The following is a 25,455-nucleotide window of genomic DNA, read 5'->3' on the forward strand; positions in this document are numbered from 1 at the left end:
ATAATTAGTTTGTGTGTGTGTTTGTTTTTTATTACGTTTTTATTTTATTTTTATTTTTTAGCATACTTGCCATATGGAGAAAATAAATGCTATTAATTTATTATGATGTTATATTATTATTTGGCATATCCCAAGCTGTGATTATCAGAAATAAAAAAATTTTAAAAATTAGCATGTAGCATATTGAAAATAATTATTTCTTTCATCTAAAAACAGTGGAATCATGGCAAAACCCGGCATTTAAAGAGTTAAAATTCTGAAACTTAATGAATATTTGGTATTTATAATTAATTTATAATTTATAATTATTTATAATTATAAATAATGAAGGACAAAGAAACACACACACGTAATAGTGTTTAATCTGCAGCCAAACCTGCAGGACAAACAGGAATTGAGGGTGTGTCCTCAGGTTAGATGTGTTTCAGGAGTAATTTTATTTAATGTCATTAAAGTCAGTGGTAACGTCTCCCTCGATGGAAAAACTGTTCAAAGCAAACCCATATTGTGTGAGCATTTGACACTGCACAAAAATAATAATATATAAAAATCAATGTTGCTTCTAATCAGTGACATATCCCAGGCTGTGATGATAAAAATAATTTAAAAAATCTACCTAGCATGTATATATTGAAAAAAGGTGCGTTTTTTTCTTCCAGAAACATAGTAAAAAAAAAGTTTTTTTATGTCATCTATTCTATTCTATTCTATTCTCTTTCTATTCTATTCTATTTTATTCTATTGTAATATATTTCACTTCCCTGCATCCACGGGCAGTCAGTCAGTGCGGAACCTTTGTCCCTGCGTGTATGAGGGGAGCTAATTCTGTGCTGCACAGGTGTTATGTATGTTTCCGTCAAACATGTTTGGTAATGTCTCTCCTCTTCTTTCGTGTGTCTCTGTCCAGCCGTGAATGACAGTGGAGTTTTTCTTCTTCAAAGGTAACATCGTGTTATTTTTTTAATTATTATTATTTATATTCATTTTAAAAACCGTGTTTTATTATGAAGTTAGTCGCTCAGTTAGCATGTTAGCTTAGCTCAGTTAGCACACCGGTGACTCCTGCAGGTCAGATGTCTCAGCTGCTCTTAGCTCGTTTTTTAAATCACAAAAATGAACATAAAATAAAAAATATCACATAAACAACGTGCTCATTAAATATCCACGAAGCTAAACACAAACTTTAAAGTCGTTTTTACCCGATAACTGTTTTATAGCTTTGCTTAAATGCCTTGTTTATCTAGCTCGCGAGCATCTTTTAAAAATATGATAATTTAAGACTTTGATGCAGTTTCATAAATGGACATAGATAGTACAAAATAAATAGAGAAATTAGAATAATCGATAGTGTCCTGTGGTGTATTCGGCATTCTTTGATCTACCAAAATATGATTAAAATGTCTGTTTCAGTGAGTAATCTCAGTCACTTTGCACTGATCACTACAGAGAAGTTAATCCACGTTTCAGGCTCAGTCCGTTTACAGCATGTTGCTGCTTCGAGAGAAACAAATGCCGAATTTAAGATTGGCTCTTATAAAGGCGAGAAAAGTACAAACTCATATAGAAACAGGCGTGTCACGTATGTTTGTAAACGTTTGACATTAAAATTTAACATTTTTTTAAAGGAGTTTGGTTTGTAGCGAGGCAGCATTAAAATGCTACTTTGTGATTGGATAATAGTTTTAGTTCTTTTTAACATAGACAGTAAGTCTGAAATGTAGAGCTGTAGAAGTTAGATAACTGATTGAATGACAGAAAATGAATGAATTGGATATAATATTATTATTATAAAAAATCATTTAAAAAGAGGAAAAGAGTTTTTGAATCTCAGTGAGTTTACCTGGTTATATAAATGATATATATATATATATATTTTTTTTTTCAGGTGAGGTTGTCAATTTTTATATTGACCAAATTATTAATGCTTGATTGAGAGTGAAACAACAGAAACACAAACTTTTGGATATATCAGCTGTTCAGAGTTAAAGTGCATTCCCATCTTCTTTTTTTTAATGAACTGACCTCTTCTTAAAAAGAAAAAAACATAAATTAACAAAAAATAGACAGAGCAGGACAATAAAGGACAAATACACAGCAGTTATTACAACAACTCGTAATATATATATATATATAATATATGTATGTATGTTTTTCTCAGTCACATCCTCCAGACTTTGTGGATATTTTCTGTTTCTTTTATGTGAGAGGTGAAGTTTTCCTCTGCTGGTGTTTGTCCTCCGTCAGGTGAGCGTCCCTCCTGCTGACCGCAGGTACCCGCCATGCTGCTCGCGCTCCTGCTGCGTCCGTCCCTCTGCTGTCCTCAGGCCGCTCCGCTTTCGTTAACTCGATGTGTGCGGACGCTCCGGTGCGACGCCTCCAGGTCGCTGCTGCCCTCTCAGGCTGAGCACCTCCTGCGGAGGAGGCTCCCGCCGCGCCTCCACACGCAGAGCCGAGGCGCCAAGAGCCGGGGCAGGAAGTCCAGGAGCCAGGAGGAGGAGTGGAGGACCAGGAACAAGACGGTGCTGACGTACATCGCCGCCGCCGGGGTGGGCATGATCGGCCTGTCGTACGCTGCCGTGCCGCTCTACAGACTCTACTGCCAGGTGAGCATTCACTTCCTGTTCCAGTTCCCTCAGAAACCTGGAAAAGTCATGGAATTTCACAATCACATCTTCCAGACCTGGAAAAGTCATGGAATTTCACAATCACATCTTCCAGACCTGGAAAAGTCATGGGATCAGTAATAATCACTCAGAGTTTTGGGAAAAATTATGGAAATGTGTTGTGTGTAATAAATGAAATTGTATGAATGTAAAATAAGTGTGAATTTATTTTCGGTAACTGATGATGTAACGTAGCTTCAAAATGCATTCATATTTTCATCAACAAGTTTTCTAAATTTTCTCCCCGGCGTCCGTCTCTCCCTTCATGTCTGATCACGAGACATGTCAGATACTTTTTTAACACTTGAAGTACTTTTAGGTTTTTTTAAATTTTTAAAGAAAACATGCCTTCCAATCCTGCAGACCCATTTTTTCTTTAGAATAAATTGTGATTTTTTTCTTTGTCTTTTTTTTTTTTTTAAATTATTGCCGATTTTTCTTTTTTCCTTTTTTTTATTGAAATGTTTTGGCTATGTTATTGCCTTTTTGTGATTTTTTTTTTTAGAAAACTTTTTTTTAAATTCTTTTTTCTTTAAATGTTTTGGCAGTTTTTATAGAAAACAAATTTTGGCGACCTTGTTTTTTGTCAGGCGTCGGGGCTCGGCGGCACGGCGGTGGCCGGACACGACGTGGATCAGGTGGAGACGATGAAGCCGGTGAAGGAGCGCGTCCTCAAGATCACCTTCAACGCAGACACTCACGCCAGCATGCAGTGGAACTTCAGACCGCAGCAGACGGAGATCTACGTAAGACCTGCGTCCTCCTCGACGCCAAAACTCCTCCGTCAATAAAGAAAAACTCATCTAAAACCACAAATTATTGTAAGCAGGTGAGAACGATCTGCGCCTGTCTGAACTTTGATTCGTTTGTTCGATTCGTTTGTTGCACAGGTGGTTCCAGGTGAGACGGCTTTAGCTTTCTACAGAGCGAAGAACCCCACGAATAAACCGATCATCGGCATCTCCACCTACAACGTGGTGCCCTTCGAGGCCGGACAGTACTTCAACAAGATCCAGGTAGTCTGGTTTTTTATACTGTTATATTATACTGTTATATATAATTCTGATTATTATTTGCCATTAGTAAATTTATTAATTATGTTTACTTATACATTTTATTATATCTAATTATTTACTACAAGTGTGATTGTCCTTTGTCTCTGTATTATTATTGTTATTATAATTCTGATTTTTTAAATCAATTGTAATTATTCTAGCCCTTAATATATTCTTTTATTTTGCTTATTTTATTTATTTATTTATTTAGTTTCGGTGTGGTCTTCTCTCTTTTATTATTATTATTATTATTATTATTATTATTATTATTATTTATTATTATTATTATTTTAATTATTCTTTTCTTTTTTTAAAAAATTCTTTTAAATAATAAATTAAACATGTAAAAGCAGCATGACAATACCATGTTTCGTTGTCTTTGAAAATAATGTTTCACAATATAAACATCTGATATAAGACCCACGTAGACTGATGTCGTATTATTGTTATTATTATTATTATTATTATTATTATTATTATTATTTGTTGTAGAAATAGTGTATAATTACAATGATTGTTTTTCCTTATTTTGTTTTTATTTTATTTTATTATTTTTTAAATTTTCTTTATTTACTTCAAGTGTGTTCTTCTTGTGTTTTTTGACACTATGATTTTGTTTGTTTTTTAATAGAAATGAAGCATGAAAATACTCGTGTTTCTTTTCTTTAAATTAAAATCACATCTCTGCGTTCGTCCGTCTGCAGTGTTTCTGCTTCGAGGAGCAGCGTCTGAACCCTCACGAGGAGGTGGACATGCCCGTCTTCTTCTACATCGACCCGGAGTTCGACGATGACCCGCGGATGGCCCGAGTGGACACCATCACTCTGTCCTACACCTTCTTCGAGTCCAAAGAGGGTCAGACTCTGCCTCTGCCCGGATACAGCTACAACTGATCGTCCACACCGAGCGAAATACTGAACCGGCAGCCCGAATCTTTTTCAGATGTCACTTTAATCAGGAAAAAAGGAAACAATTATCCAAAACCATCGTCTCTGAAACTGAAGGGGATTCAGTCTGGGATGGATTAGCTCCCCCAAAAAAACTGAAAAACAAGATTTATTTTGTTAAAATCAAACAAAAAGGTCAGACATATCTTTTGTTGGTTTTAGTGGCTTTTGAGGAAATAAGAAATTATTAATTTAATTTTGAGAGTTAAGTTGAAATATTTTAAGAAAAATGTGCCATACTTTTCCAGAGAAAAGTCAAAGTCCTGATAGATTTTAAAATGAGGTGAGAGCAATGTGAGGTTTCACTAAAAAACACCTTTATTATTAGAAATTTGGGGATGTTAAAAATGTATCTTTTGCAAGTGAAAATATTACGTGGAAGTTGCAGTATGGAGTGAAAATAACACAATTTTGCAATTGAAAAAAGTCAGTTTCAATTTTCCCTCAAATATTTTAACTTAATTCTCTAAATATCAGATTTATTTACCTGATAGTGGCCCTAAACTCTGTCGTACAGAATGAAAACATCCTGGAAATCCTGGAATTCTTCAGCTTTCCAGACATTGAGAAGTCCTGGAGATAATTTTTGATGCCTAAAAAGACCTGAGACAGATTTGAAATATCAGTCTTTAAATCCCTCTCAATCCATCGGCTGATATTTGAAATAAACAAGATTTTGGGGTGTGACGTTTGTGAGAAAAAGTGCGATGGACGAGTTTTTTCTGCATTTCACTGAACTGACGAACAAAAACCGTCTGAAATTCGGACACGTAACTTTTTCTTGTGCCGCTGAGAGACGTTGAGACTTCAGACTTTGTTTCTGTGCGTTCTGACGCCTGAGTGAGACTTTTATTTATAAATCAGATAACTGTAAAAAAAGACTGAACATAAATCAATAAATTCTGATTGAAAACAGAATCTGGAGCTCTGCAGAGGTTTCACTGAGCTGACCGATTTAAACCGAACAACGAATAAAAGGTGTGAGACTGTTAATGTGACGAATACGAAGGTCAGTGTTTAGGATCCATGTCAGTTTTTTCTTTTCTTTTTTCTGTTTTTGTTTTATGAGCTCTGATTTCTAATTTCATGAAGGAAAATGAGACGGACAGCAAGACGATATTTTTTGTCCTTTTATGTTTGTTTCTCCAAAACAAACTCAACAAAAATGCAACAAAGCCAGAAAGGGGAAAAAATAACAAGGAAGGAAATATTAAAAAGCCTTAAATCGTTAAAAGTGCAAACATGTTTCGAACCCTGCAGGTCTTATTAGGACTATAAAAATACTCTCTTTGTTGTCCTTATTGCCATCTCACTTTTAGATTTTAGTCTATGAATTATTTTATTCATATTTTTTAACCCATTCACTGGTGCTTTTCATGATGTGTCCTGTTAGCGTCACATTGAAGTGTGTCACTAATTTAGTCTGTAAATAACTTCAAAATAATATTGACCAAATAATTAAGAAATGAGATGACTGATGTCGTGTTTTCTCTTTACTTCACAGTTTGCTTCAATTTGTTTTGAAGAAACAAACACATTTCAGTTTTACTTTTTAATTGTTTTTATTTTTACAGCTCCCCTTTTTAGTTTATATGTTTTTATTCCCCTCAATTTGAGGGTTTAACTCTTTATCTGCCTTGTTTTGGCCACCAGGTGGCAGCAGAGGAAAAGAAACGTTTCTGTGCTGCTTTAACAGAAATCTGATGAAGATCTGCAGCTCTTGCTTTGATATGTAAATATGTTTTTTTTTGTTTGTTTTTTTTTTAAAACTGTTTGACTAATGAATATAAGATTAATTTTGAGTTAAAGATTAGCTTGAAAAATAAATCAGAGGTCCAGTTTGCAGGATTATGGGACATGCATTGTCAGAAATGAAATATAATAAATCTGTTTTCTTTAGCATATAATAATCTGAAAATAAGAATTTGTTTTTGTTACCTTAAAATGAGCTTTTTATATCCACATAGGGAGCAGGTACTCGCCTACAGAGATCACCATGTTGCACCGCCATGTTCTCCAGCAGCCCAAACATCCCAAAGTCCTAGAAATGTCCTATAAATCAACAAATGTCCCCAAATCCTCGAAATGTCCTAAAATCTGAGAATTATCTTAAGATCCTAGAAATGCCCTAAAATTCAAGAAACATCCTAAAATTCTAGAAATGTTCTAAAAACCTAGAAACACCCTGCAATCTGAGAACTTTCCTAAAATCCAAGAAATTTCCTAAAATCTTACAAATCCTAAAATCTTACAAATCCTAAAATCCTAGAGACATCCTAAAATGCCACAATTGTCATAAAAACCTAGCAATGTCCTAAAATCCTGTAAATGTCCTGAAATCCTAAAAACTTCCTTAAATCCTGGAAAAGTTCTAAAATCCGATAAATGTCCTAGAAATCCGATAAATGTCCTAAAATCCGATAAATGTCCTAAAATCCTGGAAACATTTATCGGGCCGGGCCCCTGGCCTTCAGTCATTTTTGTAAAAGTGGCCCCCAAGCAAAAAAACCTTTAAACGTTACTTTTTCAAAAAATACTTAAGATCTTTATTTGAATGTTTAAAATAATCTAACTCTGGGATTATTTTGAAAATGTGATAATGGCAATGTATCGCTCTGTCATGCTTTTATTTTGTAGGCACACACAGGAAGCGGCGCGCTCATCTCATCCCGTGCAGCCTAAACGTCACGCCGGGGAGCCAATCAGACGTCCCCTCGCGTGTGTTGACGGACGTCTCCAGCGTTAGGCTCGAGGTTGCCCTAGCAACTCGGAGGATGGACCAATGAGACAGAGGCAGGCAGGGCTGGACTCCCTCTCCTCCTCCTCCTCCTCCTCCCCCTCCTCCTCCTCCATCTCCGTCCGCGACACCACCTCCTCTGGAGCAGGAGGCGGAGGGAGGGAGGCCAGAGACCCATCAGCTCCTCTTCCTCAGTTCGGAGTCCAGCAGGAGCCGAACTGAACCGGAGGATTTTTTCACCGTCGTGCGTAAAAGCGCAGCGCGTCCGGAGCGCGCAGATGGCACAGAGGGCGCAGTAACCGTCCTGCGTTGTTTGTCGGTGGATCAGCGGACACTTGTGGCTCTCCGGACACAACCTGACCCGCGTGACAGGACTGTTTGGTGCATGTAAACACGCGCAAAGGACTCCGACTTCAGACCGACTTTCAGCGAACTTTACGCGTCTCTGTATTTTCTCGCTTTCGGACCGGGGTGTTTTGAGGAGGCGGAAGGGTTCGGCTACATGCTGCCGAGTCTCATGATGGGACCGGGCAGCTGTCATCTGCCGCGAGGATGAGCCACAGAAGCAGCCCGGCGCGGGCGTACGACTTTCTGCTCAAGTTCCTGCTGGTGGGGGACAGCGACGTCGGGAAGGGCGAGATCCTGGCGAGCCTGCAGGACGGAGCCACCGAGTCCCCGTACGGATACAACATGGGTGAGTGACCGCCGGGGGAGGAGGAGGGTGTGTGGGACAGAATGGGTGAGGTGATGAGGTCATTTATTTACGTTAAACCTGCCTGTTAGGTGTTTGTGGACTTTATCTTTTTTTTTATGCGCACGGATTTCCTGTTTTTACGCACGGTTTACGCAGCGCTGAAGACAGTGGATCAAACCAAGTGACAGCTCAGACACAGAGGGAGCACTCATGATGCAGAACAACCCCTCTCACACACACGCACGCACGCACGCACGCACGCGCGCACACACACACACACACTAAATGTTATGTTAACTGGTTTGTTCCTTCTTGAGGTAACATGAGACACTTTGGCGGTGAATCCCAGTCTGAAACCAGTCACTCTTAACTGGAATACCTCCTTAATCACTGGGAGTTTAGAATCACTAAACTGGGGGAAAACAAAACTTAAGACAGTGCTGCACTTGAGTACAAGTTTGAGGTACTTTTACTTGAATATTTCCAATTTCTGCCACTTTATACCTCGACTCCAGTGCTGTGCTTTTTTATTGGATACTTTCAGTTACTTTACAACTTTTGCTGTTATTAAAGAGGTCAACAGATTATCAGTCTGGCCGATTATCAGCCGATATTTGACATTTTGCCTGTTATCTGTGTCAGCATTTTATTTTTTTTGATTTCACATATAATTAATTAATTGAAAAGTGCAAAGAAAATGTCAGCATGAGATGAACTTCTCTTTGTAAAACCTCAGGGAGATGTTTTTATTTATTAATTTTTCCATTTAAATTTTCACTTGACTTTATTAAAAAAGTTGCTAGGAACTTGTAAAATGTTGAATGTGAAATACAAGTTTGAAGTACTTCTACTTTCGTACTTTGATTTCTATTTTGTGCTACTTTATACTTCAACTCCAGTGTTTACTTTTTGAAGGACAGCTTCACTTCCGTAAGAGATTGTGCTGTTATTATTAAATTTAATATATTCAGGCGTCATACGGTCATGAGAATCCTGGAAAAGTCATTGAATTAGTCTAGAAAAGTTTTGTATTATACTGCAAAAGTTTGGAAAAGTTATGGAATTCAGTTTCACAAACCTGTATAATAACACCTGATGCCTTTTCTTTAAAAACACGCCCCCCAAAATTTCCCAAAACTTCTTCCTTTAAATATCACCAACATTTTAAAAAGGTGAAAAAAGGCAAGTTTTTGTCAGTGAAATAAAGACAAAAAACAGCCATTCAAAGTCTGATGGACTGAAACTGAATCTCAGCATAAGGTCTGAAAGAGAAAAGAGGATTTATGTGGGCCGCCGTTTGAGAGCATCTACAGTGTGTGTACAGTGTGTACAGTGTGTGTACAGTGTGTGTACAGTGTGTACAGTGTGTGTACAGTGTGTACAGTGTGTGTACAGTGTGTACAGTGTGTACAGTGTGTGTACAGTGTTCAGTGTTCAGTGAGTCTGATGTGTGCAGATGTTGATTTCTGCAGCGTCTGTGCTCGTCGTCTCAGCAGCTTCTCCATCAGCAGAGTCTGTTGATCTCCAGTAACAGTGACTGTCTGTCTGTATCTGTCTGTGTCTGTATCTGTGTCTGTCTGTATCTGTCTGTGTCTGTCTGTGTCTGTCTGTATCTGTCTGTGTCTGTCTGTGTCTGTCTGTGTCTGTCTGTGTCTGTCTGTCTGTCTGTCTGTCTGTGTCTGTCTGTAGCTGTCTGTGTCTGTCTCTGTCTGTATCTGTCTGTAGCTGTCTGTCTGTCTGTGTCTGTCTGTATCTGTCTGTGTCTGTCTGTGTCTGTCTGTGTCTGTCTGTCTGTCTGTCTGTAGTCTGTAACTGTCTGTATCTGTCTGTGTGTCTGTCTGTATCTGTGTCTGTCTGTATCTGTCTGTATCTGTCTGTAGCTGTTGGGTTTGGTGGAGAGAGTTGGGCTCTGTTGAACAACTGTTTGTGGTCGTCATTAACTCTTTGAGACTTGGATCAAAATCAGTTTTCTTGTGCTGCTTTTGAATCTGCAGCAAAGTGGTTGATTTCTTTCAAACATAATATATATATATATATAGATATATATATATGTGTGTATATTTTATATGTTTTTATGTGTTTTTATATGTGTGTGTGTGTGTGTGTGTGTGTGTGTGTGTGTGTGTGTGCGCGTGTAAAAACAATTTCTGAAAGTCAGAAATACCGTTTTATCGTAGTACTCAACCACACTGGTGCAAAAATGATAAAATCCAATGTGAACTAATATAAACACACTGTGTGTGTGTGTGTGTGTGTGTGTGTGTGTGTGTGTGTGAGGTGTATTAATAAATGCTGGCGGCAGCTGCTCATGACTCACTCCGGCTCCGCAGGAGGGCGTCCAGGACGAGCCGACGCTCTGCAGCTCTGCACATGATGTAACTGTGAGGTCGACGACTGCGACTTTGTACATTTTTCTGATCCCATTTATTTAAGATGATGTAATGAGGAAAACATTTACAACCTGTTGTTTGGACAGAGAGCTGAGCGGGGAGAACTGATTTAAAGATCTTTTTTTTGTGCCTTTATGTTATCTGAAAATAATTTGGGATGTTTTTGCAGACGTGTTTTCATTTTACAGTGAAAGAGTTTTAGGAATACTCGGTGTGTGTGTACTGATGCGACAGCAGAGATTTGTGTTTACGTCTCGGCGTCACTTTGTGACTCTGATAAGACAACTGGATCCTCAGATCAAAGTAAACCCGTCCTGCTGCAGCTGTTAATATTTCAGGCGTTGAGCTGACAGCAGCATCCGGAGCGACTTCAGCGCGACAACGGCGAAAAGCCTCCGAGCTTCAGACTGCTGACACAACCGTCAGCAGAGAGGAGGTCAGAGGTCAGGGGGGCAGAGGTCGAATAACATCAGAGTGATCCTGGATGGATGACAGGAGAGCCGACTCATGCTGGGTGTTTAATGCTGCATTCATGTACTCCTCGGAAGTATCGTATTTAGGAGTTATGAGCACATGAACGGCCTTCTTAGATCACAATTACGAGCGAGAAATTGGGAAATTTTGATGATACCCGAGTTGTGACGGTTTGCGTGACGTTTCAGGGCAGCAGAAATGGAAACAATGTCAGAAATTGATGGTTAAAAATGCTAAATTTTGTTGTTTTGCTCCCATTAGCTATCGTTGAAAAATTTTCGTTTAAAATGCAACTTGTAGCTTCCATGTCGTTCCCACTTTACCACCTCAAAGCACGTGAACACAACCAAGTCTGAAGAGCAACTTCCCAACTCTCTCCAGTTCAAATATTAATATTTTTTGCGAGTCATAGTGGTGCTCCGTGGTTGAAAAATGTTACCTAATAGTCACGGTCTGGAGCTCATGCCGGTTGCCACAAAAGCAACAAGATCATTTCTACTTATTTATACTTATATATACAATTTATACAATGTTCACAAAAAAACATTTCATATATCACGTGGAATACGCTGCAATCATCGAGTATATTCATTTTATCGTCGTCCACCACAACAACCAAGCGTCATTTTCTGCAAATTAGAATTTGTGCTAAATTTCGACTTTCCTGCAGAGTATCAGGTCGGTCGGTCAAACGCTTTGATCCAGCCTGAAACTTCTCAGTTGTTGGATGAATTTTGATAAAATGTGGTTCTTTATTCGTGTTCTTCTCAGGATTTACTGTAAAAACATTGTGATCTTCTGACTTCTCATCTCGTGCCATCGTCAGGTCAACGTTTTAACGTGTCCAGTACTTTGGTTTATGACCAAATACCTGCAGAAATAAAGACGTAAAAACCAACATCTGCCACGCAGTCAGTGAACATCATGTCCTGACCACGATGTGTTCTCACAGTGAGGTGAGCGTCGTAGCGTCCAAACGTCGAGCTGAAATGTGTGAACGTCGAGCTGAAATGTTTGATGCATAAATAAAAAGAGTCACTTCTCTGTATTTTTCATGTGCGAGCCGGCAAGGTCACCCCGATCTGTATGAGTGGGATCACACATCCAGAGGAGTGAGTCAGCCTCTCCTGGCAACACCGACAGCAACTCCACTTTCCTCATCATTATACCCCCGCTGAGCCCACACACACACACACACACACACACACACACACACATTCGTAGAGTCTCCCTGAGGCTCGACTCTCAGGGATTTTTAAAGCTCGGGCTGTTTGTTGGAGTGATTTTGTGAAGTTACACAACACTTGAAGAGATGTTACGAAACAAAAGAGGCGTTCACAGGCGTTAAAAACTAATTGTAAACAACCATTTCTTTTTGTGCGAGTGATTATCAGCAGCACATAAAACACACAAAATAAACGAAGAGGGCGTTTGTGTGCATTTTTGGCAGCTTGCGTCGGTGTGTTCTGTAATCAAGGCTTCCCCCCGTGCGGTTTCTGGCACCGCGGCCCGTTAATAGCAGCTCCTCTCTCTGGACTTGGCTGCAGAGCGAAGCCCCCGCCGGGGACGCCCGCCTGCAGCCTTCACGGCCGTTGATCCCGATCCAGTGGGTCCTGCAGACGTCCCGCGTTTTCACCGCTAAACTGCAGCCGCCGGCCACAGCTATGTCTCCATCTCCCCGTCATGCCTCCCATTAAAGAGGGCGACCCAGAAACGGCAGACATCGAGGCTTCACAGCTCCGGTTTTCCGTCAGCTGAGCCAAACAGCCTGAAGTGGGGGAAACCGTGTTGTCAGTGGCTGGGTCAGGAGTCCCAACACGTCTCCCCAGAGAGCCAGAGTCCCCGAAAAGGGAAATAAAAAACAAACAGCGTCGCTAAAACTCTAATTACTCACCTCGCTGCAGCTTTAGTTAGCTGCCTCACCTTGTTCTCAAATGTCAGCTTTTAATTGGCAACAACAAAGTCAGAATTACATGAACACCTCAGGGGATTTTTTTCAGATTTGGCACAAATGTTCACTTGGACTCATAGATGAAGTGCTTAGATTTCTTGGGTCAAAGGTCAAGGTCACTGTGACCTTGTTTGTTTCATTCGTGTAAACTCAGAATCTCGAGAACTCCTTTTCAGGGAATTTCGTACGATTTTACACAAACGTTCACTTGGACTCAGTGATGAGCTGATTAGAATCTGGTGGTCAAAGGTCAAGGTCACGGTGACCTGAAAAACATGTTTATGGCCATCCCTCCCTCCTCAGTCGCTCCTCCTGAGGATGTCGTCTGAGGCACGTTGTGATTTGTGATATTGGTCTTTATGAATAATGTTGACTTGACACGAGCTTGGGGTCGACCGGAGGGTGGGCACATGTTGAGCGATGTTGTGAGCGATAATGAGCCACTCCACTAGCTCGCTGGCTCCTAGCGTACCCGATTGAGGTGCAGTGATGTAAAGATTAGCAAAATTCACCAACAGACTGACATGTCGAACTGATCAAAAGTGTTCGCCGTGGTCAACCAGTGGACGGTTAACAGCTGACATGCCTGTCCCACTTTGATTTGATACAAAGCTGATTAAAAATCGCTTTAATGTGGTACACAAAACCTGTAAACCAAGAAAACGTGTTCGAACAGAAACCTAAAATACAAACGTGAACCTGAAGACGAGCTTAAGTCCTGTTTAAATACAACAAAAGCCATGATGTAATCATCTAGTTTAAAACACTGACATGGTCCTTTAATACGCTAACACTGTAAGCATCATCGGCATCATCACACACACACACACACACACACACACACACACACACACACACACACACACACACACCAGCGCTCTGTGCTGTTTCACTGTGTTGACGTCCGTCTACAAACCTCACTGTTTCCAAACCTCTTATGTAACACCACTTTCCCAAGATGCTTCATGTATCATGCAGCATACCAGAGGGAGTGTGTGTGTGTGTGTGTGTGTGTGTGTGTGTGTGTGTGTAATAACCCGAACATATGTGTGTAGGTTGGGGAGTGGTGTGTGTGTGTGTGTGTGTGTGTGTGTGTGTGTGTGTGTGTGTGTGTGTGTGTGTGTGTGTGTGTGTTGGATTTCCTCCCAGAATAACTCTTACATTATATCACATCTTGTCTTCCTCCTCTCTTCGCTCTGATGCGCCTCGAGGCTCCGTCACTCCACATTTACTCAAGTACTGTACTGAAGTAACATTTAGAGGTACTTGTACTTTTCTGCTGCTGTTTTATACTTCTAATCCACTCCATTTGAGACGCAAATATTGTACTTTTTTAAATGCACTACATTTATATCACAGCTTTAGTTACTTCACAGATTCAGAGTATTAAAATATAATCAACAAATAAATGATGATGTATTATTTTACAGTAAACCACTCAGTTTACTTATTATAGTATAGTATACTTACTTGTTTTGTTTGGCTGACGAATGATATGTGCACACACGTATTAATGTACAGGTATGACCCATATATATAATATATATATATATATATATTAGGGATGCACGATAATTATCACCCGATAATGAGACTTATGACGTCATACCGATAATTTCGATAATAACATTTGTGGCCAATAAATAGAACCGATAATAATAAGCATAAATTGCTTTGTTTTGGCCCGTGTTGCCATGGTTTCGCTCCTCCAGTCCTACACACACTGTATCAGTCAGCAGCAGGGTTTAACCCATTGTTTCTTTGTCTTTTTTTTAACTCTTTCCCCGCCAATGAAGAGATTTTTCGTCAATCTGTGTTTTCACTGTAGTGTGGGGGACACTGTTACAGATTTTATGCAATAAAACAACATTTTCACGCCCAAAAACAAACGAACAAGACGATCTAAAGTCCCAGGGTGACGGGAGGAGAGGACTACTAACGTGCCGACTTTATCACTATTTAGCGGCTTTTCGGAGCCTCTCAGCGGCGACACAACACAAACCCCAAATCTTAAAACGGAATTGATTTTTCTCTTGAAAATGACTTTCTTTTACGGAAATACAATTTTCCAGCTTTTGGTCTGAAATGTCGATTTTTTGATGAAAATACACAGATTAAATTCATCTGTACTCACCACATCACAGCGTTTCATACCCTCGGGTGATGAAAAACAAACAAAACGAAGTTATTAGTCATCAGTATCTCATCAGCCACGAGAAGCTGGAAATTGCTCTCCCTAAACTGATCAATATCCATGTTGTGTGACAGTGTGAGTGACAGAATTATGAAATTTGGTTACTATGATGACGTTTGAGGAAATCACAAATCAAATCAGGTTTGAGTCGTTTTTTTGTTGTTTTTTTATCGGTGAATGGGTTTTAAGAAAACTGGCAGTAATCCAACCAGCTGTGAAAAAATATGATCGGTTAAATTTGGTGTAGATACGCTCATAGAGAGAAATGGATTCAAATTTTTAAATTAAAGTGTGATTTATTTGCATGAAATTATTCGTGTGTGCTCAGAAAAAGACCTTAAAGGTGAACTGGTTCTGCTGGTTTAAGCGCACACAGGTAAACGAAGGTGACTGTATGTGACTGCCAGCATCTCTTACTGTAACTCATGCTGATGGGTCCTCTGAGGTCGTGTGTGTGCGTGCGTGCGTGCGTGCGTGCGTGCGTGCGTGTGTGTGCGTGCGTGCATGTGTGTGTGCGTTGGCAGCCATTGTTGAAGCTTCACAGTTGGAGCGTCGTCACTTGCAGACAGCTCCTGATAATTACTGTTATAAAAGAGACGAGCTGCTCGCTGCTTTTTTGTTCCCGCCGGGGACTCGTGTGACAGCAGCCTGATATTAGCAGCTAATCAAGTGTGTGTGTGTGTGTGTGTGTGTGTGTGTGTGTGTGTGTGTGTGTGTAAAGCTGGCGGGCGCTGGTACAAATCTCTGAAACTCTGAAAGTAAATCCGTGGCCGTGTTGGAGCCTCCAGCGGTGGATTTTCTTAATCTGCTGTCAGAGGAGGACGTGTGGATGGAGGCTGGGAGGTTGCTGGTTCTAATCCCTGTGAAACCTCTTAAAAGTGAGAAAAAAGGATAACAGATGATTTCTCTCACACCTTGTAACAGGAGCATTAACACCGGCCGCTGAGCAGCAGACGTTACGTAAGAGGTTTTATATACGAATCATATAAACAGAGAATAAAACGTTGGCGTGTTTGAGGTCGTTAAAACTGTGGCTGCTTGTTTGAGTTCAGTTATGAAGCAGAATCATGAAGCGACAGTAATTTCTGGACTATTTCAAGGAGAACTCAGCCCATCGTCCTTCGTTTCTTATTTTTACAGTCCTAATTTTGACTTACCTCGCTGGGTTTTGGGAGCCAAAAGTCCCGATGGTGGCGCTACAGAGACTGTTTAAAGCTCAAAACTTTAAAATTCATAAAAAATTACCTGTAAGAAAAACTTTTGGAAAACCAACTCAGTGCCAATTATTAACCTTCAGGGCCGCTTTAATATCGCTCAGAGTTAAGCTTTAAAAAATATTATACATTAATGTTATTTTCTGCTTTTATTGAGTTAATTATTTAAACCTTAAATTCATTGTTTGTTTTTTTTTAAAAACAGGAGACTCATGTGTTTGTTGTTTGTTTTGTTTCAGGAATCGACTATAAGACGACCACCATCCTTCTGGACGGGAGGAGAGTCAAGCTGCAGCTCTGGTACTTTACACGCCACGTGCACGCTCACATCGATAGTTTCTCTCTCTGGCCAAATATACAAATATAAAGATATCTTTGAAAATATAACTCTATGTTTTGGCTTCTTTGAGCTTTAGGTCAGGTTTCTCACAAGTGCAACAGAAGAATGCAGCGCGGTTTAAAATGTTTCTCGGATTTTAGGGGATTTCAGAAACGTTTCTAGGATTTCAGGACATCCCTAGGATGTTTCTCAGATTTAAGGGCATTTCTTCGATTTTGGGACATTTCTCAAATTTCAGGACATTTCTAGGACTATAGGACGTTTCTAGGAATTTAGGAAATTTCTAGGATTTCAGGACATTTCTTAGATTTTAAGACATATCTAGGGTTTTAGGACATTTCTTTATTATAGGACATTTCTCAGATTTTAGGACATTTTTTAGCTCAGCTGGGTTCTCCGTCGGTGGGTGTGGGGGATCCTCCACTGGCACTTTTTTTGATCAACAGTATCTTTTGATGCTGTTTTATGCACGCTGGCATTTTATGTGTACTAAAAGTACAAAAACATTTCCCAGTGTGAATCACTTTATTTTTATTGTGAATTAGGAAATAGTTGGGGTTCCACCTGGCACCCTATTGGGGACCAGATTTGACTCGTGAGCTGCAAGTTGAGTATCACCGTTATAAAATAATAACACATCATTGCTGCGTCGACACTTTAGAAAAGTCCTTTTTGCACTTGAAGGCAGCATCTGATCAGACTTTGAGATCAGAAATAAATGTAAAGAACCTGAAAAATGTCTCGTCGTGTTGGAAAAAACGTCTTAATAAACTTTCCTGTATATATGAACAACTGCAGTGACGAAAAGGCAAATAAGGAGGATTAATGCACGCAGCGAGAACATACACTGGCTGCATTAATGCATCTGTTAAAGCCTCCACATGTTCACTTAAAGGAGAAGGACGTTAGTGGGATTGCAGTGCACTTAATGTACTGAACACACACACACAAACACACACACACACACACGTTCAGTCACCCATGGCTCTAAACCGCCGGCCCTCTCGGAGGTATTTTTAGAGCGGTTTTGCTTTTAGCCCAGTCAATATTAAATTATTAATCTGAAACTTTGTTTGATGTTTAAGCGGATGAGACGCTTTAGCTCGGGCGTGTGTGTGTGTGTCTCTCCCCTGGCTACACACACTTTGAGTAAATCCCCGCCTGACCCGATGTGACGTTTTCGCTCACACGGCGACACGCAGAACTCCTGTTTGGGGTCTTTCACTCTCGTCCTGAATAACAACAGATGGAGCGTCTCAGTATCAGTTCGTGATGAATCTTTGTGGTTTCGCCGGACCACCTGACTTGCAGAGCGGCAGCTGGCCCGGTCAGAGGCAGCAGGCCAGCAGCCAGCGAGTCCTCACGAGCCAACCCAAACACTGCTGTGGTATTCAGCTCTGCTGCTTGTTTTTCACTGCAGACACGAAAACAACGGTCCAGTCGTGTTCTGTGGAGGGAGGACACACGGACTTTATTATGATTGTAGCGTTTTTAAAGCCACTCCTGCATCTGAGAAAACTGTCATTTCACAATAACAAGATCAAACTCAGTGTGTTGTTTCATACAAAACTGTGCTTTTTTATCCATGAAAAGAAAGACTTGAGAAACAAGCGTCAAGTTAAACAAGTCATGCCAAAACTCTGTCATACTTAAATGACCGAACAGCTCAGCAGCCTTAATGACACCTCAAAACGGCATTAATGCCGTGCTAATGGTCGCAGTTTTGAACGGATCCTTAAAGGGATGGTTCAGATTATTATGCTTCAACATTTGCTTTTGCGTTGCTCAAGAATGGCGTGAGGGGAATTTCCTTAAATTTGGCACAAATGTCCACTTGGACTCGACAATGAACTGATTAGATTTTGGCGATCAGGGTCACTGTGACCTCACAAAACATGTTTTTTGGCCATAACTCAAGAATTTGTACACTCATTATGATACAATTTCACACAAATATCTAATAGAATATAATGATGAAGTGATGAAATTTTATTCTTGAAATTTTGATGCAAACATTCAGTTTGACTGATCGATGAACTGATTTGAATTTGGTGGTAGAAGGTCAAGGTCACTGTGACCTTGCATTAGTCTCATTTTTGTGAAGGCAATATCTGAATATGGCCTTGAGGGAATTTCCTGAAATTTGGCACAAACGTCCACTTGGACTCAAGAATCAATTGATTTCCCTTACAACCCCCTTAAAAAAAAAAATCCAAACTTTCCCTTTACTGCCACGTACGGAGGAGGATTAGGGCCAGGCAGGAGAAATGTTTTTGAGAGGAGGAAGATTTATTTTTCATTATGCACGTCGACAATAAAGTTGAAATGTCAAGAAAAATGTTGAAATACAGTGTTGATAAAAAACTAGATATTGTATTTCAACATTATTCTCGACATTTCAACTTTTTTCTTGACATTGTTTTTGGACATTATTCTCGAACATTTCGATTTTAATCTCAACATTTATTCTGGATGTGCATGATAAAAAAAAAAAATTCCTCCTCTCAAAAATATTTCTCTCGCCTGCCTCCAGTAGTCTTTCGTAGCCATGAAACAGCCGCAGTTCTGCGGTAAAATGACCTGGTTACGTTAAAGAAAAGCATCACGGTTCTGCAACAAATGAAATATTTGTACCCAGCACCACGACCTCTGACAAATCAACATCAGTCCATAAGTGTTTGTTTCGGTGGAGAAGATGCTTCGGCGAGTTTCCTCCGAAGGTTGGAAAGACTTCATGTTGAACTGAAAAGTGTGTGTGAATGTGTGTGAATGTCTGACCTTTTAGTGTCTGTGTGTGTTTTTTTTAGGGACACGTCTGGTCAGGGACGGTTCTGCACCATCTTCAGATCGTACTCCAGAGGAGCGCAGGTACGTGGGCGTCTTCTGTCAGAAACTGGACATATATCGATATTTTTTAGTGTGTTTAGGGTTTTTGTTTCCTCAGAATGAGCAGTTTGTGTCTTCATCTAAACCGAAACAAATAACACAGCAAATATTTACCGCCATGTTTCTTCGGATAAACCAAACATTGGCTCTCGATGGGGACATCCGCTTTGTCGTGTTTTGGCGCCGGCCAGTGTAGTTATCATCCCTTTGCGTAGGAAAAAAAAGGCTGATTTATTTTTAGTTTTTTAAACATAAAACTGTTTTATTCAGTGTTTTTATCAGTTTAAATCAGCTGGTCTGTTTGTTTTGGAAAGGGTTAGGGTTAAGAGAGCTCTGCGGGTAATTAAACTGTAATCCTCACCACGAGAGCAGGACGATCGATGGCAAATGCTGTATATATACACACACACACACACATATATATATATATACGGATATATATGTGTTTATATATCCAACACAAGGAGAAAACACTGCTGATCTGAACAATAGAAAACTGATAACTTTTTATCATCAAAAATTTAAATCTAAATCTAAAAGAAAAAAGACATGTTGTTATTGTCGACGTCTCTTTTTTCAGCCAAAGATGCACAAGACAGAAAGTAAGTGCGGTTTTCTTTTTCGCCATCCACGTTTAAGACGAATGAATAATGACTTTTGGAGGGAATTCAACTTTTTTTTACATTTTAGAGGGAATTTGATATGTAGAGAGAGCTTCCTTCAATGTAAAAAGCTACAATAATTACATAAAATAATAGACTCAAAATGATTTTATTTAATACATTTAATCTATTTTTGACACATCGCCATAGCAACATATGGTCATGTGTGTTTTATTTTGCCGCCCTGCCAGTCCGTCTATATATTTATTTATGTATTTTTCCCCGTGCTGTCACAGAAGTGTCGCCAATCCGCCGTCTACCATCCACCGTTAACTGAGCGCAGCATAAACCTGACACACTGGACCTTTAATCACCCGAGGCCCGATATTTTGGAGCAGTTTGATGCTCGTAAGAGTTAATTTTGGGTCCTCTGACGGAGCTTGTGTGTGTGCTGTTGTTCTGACCTCAGACAGACTCTCTGAGCTCTGAGAGGACGCGTGAAGAAACTCATCAAACAGCCGCAGACGGCGTTGTTATGTTCCCAGCGGAGACACAAAGAAAACACTTTTCGCTGAATGAAGTTGTTGTCATCGCTCAGTCGGGCTTTTAGTGGGTACAGAGGAGATATCACCATGGCAACAGTGACACCATCGCCACGGCGAGGCTGAGAGCTGATCATGAATCTTTAGTGTGTGTGTGTGTGTGTGTGTGTGTGTGTGTGTGTGTGTGTGTGTGTGTGTGTGAGACTTGATGGTGACGAACACGTGCATGCAGTGTTGTGTTGGTGCTGCAGCTATGAAAATTAACATGTTAGAGCTGCAGCTGACAGTTATTTTCATTATCAATCAATTTATCAATAAAATATCAGACAATAATGAAAAGTGTTTGTTATCCAGATCAGTTTGAAGTATTTAGAAAGCAGAATCTGGCTTTTTGTATGAAAAATACTTAAATGATCATCAGCTGATAGCTTCTTTATAATAATTATAATAAATATCAAGAAAAAAATCTAGGTATGTAATTATAATAATTGTAAAATAGCCTTTTTCTTTGCAGACATTTCTTCCCAGGTTTAAAAACAAAACAAAAATTCTCTAATCTACTAATTTCTTGTAATTTTTAGAGCATTTCTTACCGAGTTGAACGTTGCCTTTTTCCTATGTTTTTTGGAAGAAATCGCTCCCATTTGCTCAGGTTTTATCGGGTTAAATACCTAAGAAAGAAAAATAATATTGCTCTTGGTTTCAAAGGGTTAATTAGTGATAAATTATAGTTGCTCTGCACGTTAATTGTAATTTGTTTAAACTTCGCCTCCTTCTGTTCCTCAGGGAGTTATTCTGGTGTACGACATCACCAACCGCTGGTCCTTTGACGGGATCGACAGGTGGATCAAAGAGATCGACGAGGTCAGTGTTCGATCGATCGATCGGTCCCGTGTGTTTCTGAAGTTTCTGCGTGTCATCGTCACGTCTGAAGAGACGTGTTTCTCTGCACTCAGCACATTGTTTAGCGTTTAGATGCCGTTTAATCTCGGCTCCTCTCTGAATGAGTCAGCTGCGTTCACAACAACAACCCACTCACTGCAAACAATGCTGCTCTGAGGCGGGAACGCAGCGCACTGTACCAGGGCGCTGCACCGGCAGCTTGACCAAACTTCATTTGATGACTCTTGTTTTTAAAACCCACTTAGCTCTGTGTTCAGAATTCAAGCCAAGAAAAGTGTAGTGGTTGTACATTTTGGTTATACATCTGTAATATGTAAACCAGGTCCGGTTCTGGACTGCTTTGAAGGGGGGTTGTTGGTGGGTAATATGAGTTATTCTTTCAGCGCGTATGCTGAACTGTTTCATGTTTTTATACAAAGTTTTTTTGATAAACAGGCTCAATTTTGTGCCTTTTTGTTCACAAGGGCAGTAATTCTCAATTTACAGCCCATGGGACAAATCTGGCCCCTCAACAGGGTGCTGTGTGTCCCCCCCCAAACATTTTCTAATTCACAATAAAAATAAAGTGATTGACACTGTGAATTTTTTTACTTTTAGTCTCCATAAGGTGTCAGAGACATAAAACAGCATCAAAATAGAGCTTGTTTATCAAAAAAAGAGCCAGAGGAGGATCCCCTACACCCCCAACAGAGGGCCTAGCTAAGACCCTAATGTCCTAAAATCCTCGAAACTTCCCAAAATCTGAGAAACGTCCTAAAATTCTAGAAATGTACCGACATCCTGCATACATCCTAAAGTCCTTGAAATGTCTGAAAAAAACTAGAAATGTCTTAAAATCCTAGAAAAGGCTTAAAATTCTGAAAAGGTCCTAAAATCCTGAAAATGTCCCAAAGTCCAAGTACTGTCCTGAAATCCCAGAAATGTCCTAAAATCCTAGAAATGTCCTAAAATCAAAGAGCTGTCCTGAAATCTGGGAAATGTCCTAAAGTCTAAGTACTGTCCTGAAATCCTAGAAATGTCATAAAACCAGAGAAAAACTGTACCCCCGTGTCCATACCTAGGTCCTGCCTCGGTTTGAGCGGAGTCCTAAAAAATCACTTCTTACACAGGAGTTTGAGAAAGCGTCCACTGAATGACCCGTGTCCCTGTCACAATCCATGTTTCTTTACCCAGCATGCCCCGGGAGTGCCCAAGATCCTCGTCGGGAACCGCCTCCACCTGGCCTACAAGCGGCAGGTGACCACGGAGCAGGCGCAGGTGTATGCGGAGAAGCTGGGTGTCACTTTCTTCGAGGTCAGCCCGCTGTGCAACTTCAACATTACCGAGTCGTTCACTGAACTCGCTCGCATCCATCGTGCTGATGAGACACGGCATGGAGCGGCTGTGGAGGCCAAACAAAGGTCAGCCAGGGCGGTGCATGGGGGGAGGAAGTATTTAGACATTTTACTGCAGTAGAAGTACAAATACTACACTGAAAACAGTCTGTTATAAGTAAAATGTGGTTTTATGGGATTTTATTTAATGACACCTTTAAAACCAAAAGCTTCTTCTTGCCTCCTAATGTGTTGGAGTGTATCGAGTCTATTTTAGTTCTGGCAGGTTTATGCTGCTCTCTGCTGGACACTGAGACACACTGCACCTTTTTGGTCTGTGCTGTGATTTAAGTCAACACCAAGGAAAAAAGCAATGGAAAATAAAAATTAATTGCATTCTTTTACACTCCACGCTGTCTGAGATCCGCGCTGCTCCGCTTTGTTTGTCTGTCTCACTGAGCTGCTGTTACTCAATACTGAGACCCCATCCATTTCCTTATTTATTTCACACACTATATGAAAAAGAAATACATATTACGAAGGCCCTTGTGCAGAAACATGTTCATATATTTTATTTCTTTCTGTGTCAGTGTTGAGTCTGCAGGACTTGTGCTGTCGCTCCATCGTCTCCTGCACTCCGGTCCACCTGGTGGACAAACTCCCCCTCCCTCTGGCTCTCAAGTCTCACCTTAAGTCTTTCTCCATGGCCAACGGCCTCAACGCCCGCATGATGCACGGACGCTCCTACTCTGTCACCGCCAACGCCCACCACGGAGCCACCAAGAGGACAGGAGGCACACTGCTGAAAAAACCCAAACTGATCCGGCCGCCGCCGCTCAGCCCGTCTGCACAGAGCTGCAGGAACAGCTGCAAGATATCCTAACCGCTGCACCTGAACGCACCGTCACCTGTGACACCCTGCTACTTCCTAAAACCTGTCACAGAGCAGCAGAAAAGGACTTACGATTGGATTACATGATGATGTACATGATGCACATAAACAGACAAAACTCAAACTTTTCATGAAAAACTGTTGATGAACTTCGGACAAAAAAAATCACCTGAAACTGTTAAAAAAACAGCTGTTTGGTGACGTTTGATGTCTGTCTTGTTGTCGTGGGTAACCGTTCGATCACAGAGGACAGTGTCAACAGGAAGCGTTGTCGAAATGACAAAGCAAGGACTTTTTTCTGCAGCCGCTATCGTTTGAAACCAGTTTTTTTCATTCAGAAATACAACGGAGTATCAGGGCCACTTTTGGGCAAACAAATCTGATTTTTTTAAGATAAAGTTGAAATATTTTTAGGAAAAAAAGACTTAATTTTATGACCAAAAAGTTGTAGTTTGGAAGAAATATGTTTAAAAAAAAGTTTTAAAAAAGTTTTTTTTTTTTTTTTTAAAAAGACGTAAATATTTGCATTTTCAAAATATTACAAATTCTACAAGAAAAAGGTTTTATTTTGCTAAAGATAAAATATTACAAAATAATTTACAGTTTTGTGATGAGTGAAAACTGTAAATGTTTACTGTATATGTGGTCATACAGGACACACTCAAACAATCATACTCAGATTAATTACAAAACATGACGTCTTGCTCCATTTGTAGTTATAAAGTCAAATTATTAGATTGTAATGTGATTAAGTGAAACGTTGGATTTCCATCTTATCGTGTTATTTTGTCGTAATACTTTTACTCCAAAAGTTATTTTATTCTCAAAGCAGTTTCAGTTTTTTCCCATATATTTGCCAAATTTATCAAAATATTGCAGTTTTATTCTTGAAACATGACATTTTTCCTCATAATGGCATTAATCTTAAAAAAAACGTAACTTTATTTTTATAATTTTATTACTTTATAGTGGAAATATTATGACTTTTTTTCTCAAAATGTTACAGCTTTATTCTTTAAATATTGGGACTTTATGCCAGATAATGTTACATTTCTATTTTTTTGTCAAAAACCCAAAAACTCTTTTTTCTCACTTGTGCAAAATTTTAAATTTATGTTGAAATATTCCTCATTTTTCCTACAATTAATTTTCTTTCCTTTGAAACATTTGACAGTTTTAACTAAATATTACATCTTTATTCATGAAACATTATAGCTTGTTCCCATTAAATTACAACTATTTTCTTGAGATACTATGATTTTATTTTTTTTAACTTAAATAACTTAATTGAGTTCATAATTGATATCTGAAGACTTTTGATAGGTTGTTTTGTTTTTATTTATTTGTTAATGTCCAAAAGTCAACAAAAAAACTTTTAAAAACTTGTCTTTTGGTCTTAGTTTTTATATATTTTTAATTACAAATTTATGGTAAAATATTCAAAATTATTTTTTCCTAATTTAAAGTTTAATCTTTTTCTTAATATATTAAGAATTAAAACTCTATTTTTGAGGTATTACTTTTTTCCTTAGTTTTTTATTTTTTTAATCACAAATATATGTTGAAATATTCCTATTTTTTTCTAGAAATGACAACTTTTTTCTCAACATATTTTGACTTTATTCACAAAATGTATATTGTTTGCCTAACCGTGGCCT

The 25,455-nt window shown here is 39.4% G+C and overlaps 2 protein-coding genes across 2 annotated transcripts; both read left to right on the plus strand.

Annotated features, from left to right (window-relative positions):
* Positions 1 to 815: 815 nt before the first annotated feature.
* LOC121959291 (cytochrome c oxidase assembly protein COX11, mitochondrial-like) lies at positions 816 to 4,821 on the plus strand. The gene is made up of 5 exons (XM_042508539.1): positions 816 to 941; positions 2,245 to 2,603; positions 3,254 to 3,409; positions 3,554 to 3,679; positions 4,423 to 4,821. The coding sequence occupies exons 2-5, from the start codon at positions 2,280 to 2,282 to the stop codon at positions 4,609 to 4,611; spliced, it is 795 nt and encodes a 264-aa protein (XP_042364473.1). The 5' UTR covers positions 816 to 941; positions 2,245 to 2,279; the 3' UTR covers positions 4,612 to 4,821.
* Positions 4,822 to 7,779: 2,958 nt separating this feature from the next.
* Positions 7,780 to 23,900, plus strand: LOC121959290 (ras-related protein Rab-40B-like). The gene is given in 7 exon segments (XM_042508538.1): positions 7,780 to 8,096; positions 16,559 to 16,619; positions 19,467 to 19,527; positions 21,476 to 21,553; positions 22,766 to 22,939; positions 22,941 to 22,992; positions 23,496 to 23,900. Coding segments are annotated over 7 exon segments (861 nt in total). The 5' UTR covers positions 7,780 to 7,954; the 3' UTR covers positions 23,789 to 23,900.
* Positions 23,901 to 25,455: the final 1,555 nt, after the last annotated feature.

Source organism: Plectropomus leopardus, chromosome 19 (genome assembly GCF_008729295.1).
Source record: "Plectropomus leopardus isolate mb chromosome 19, YSFRI_Pleo_2.0, whole genome shotgun sequence".
NCBI lineage: Eukaryota > Metazoa > Chordata > Actinopteri > Perciformes > Serranidae > Plectropomus > Plectropomus leopardus.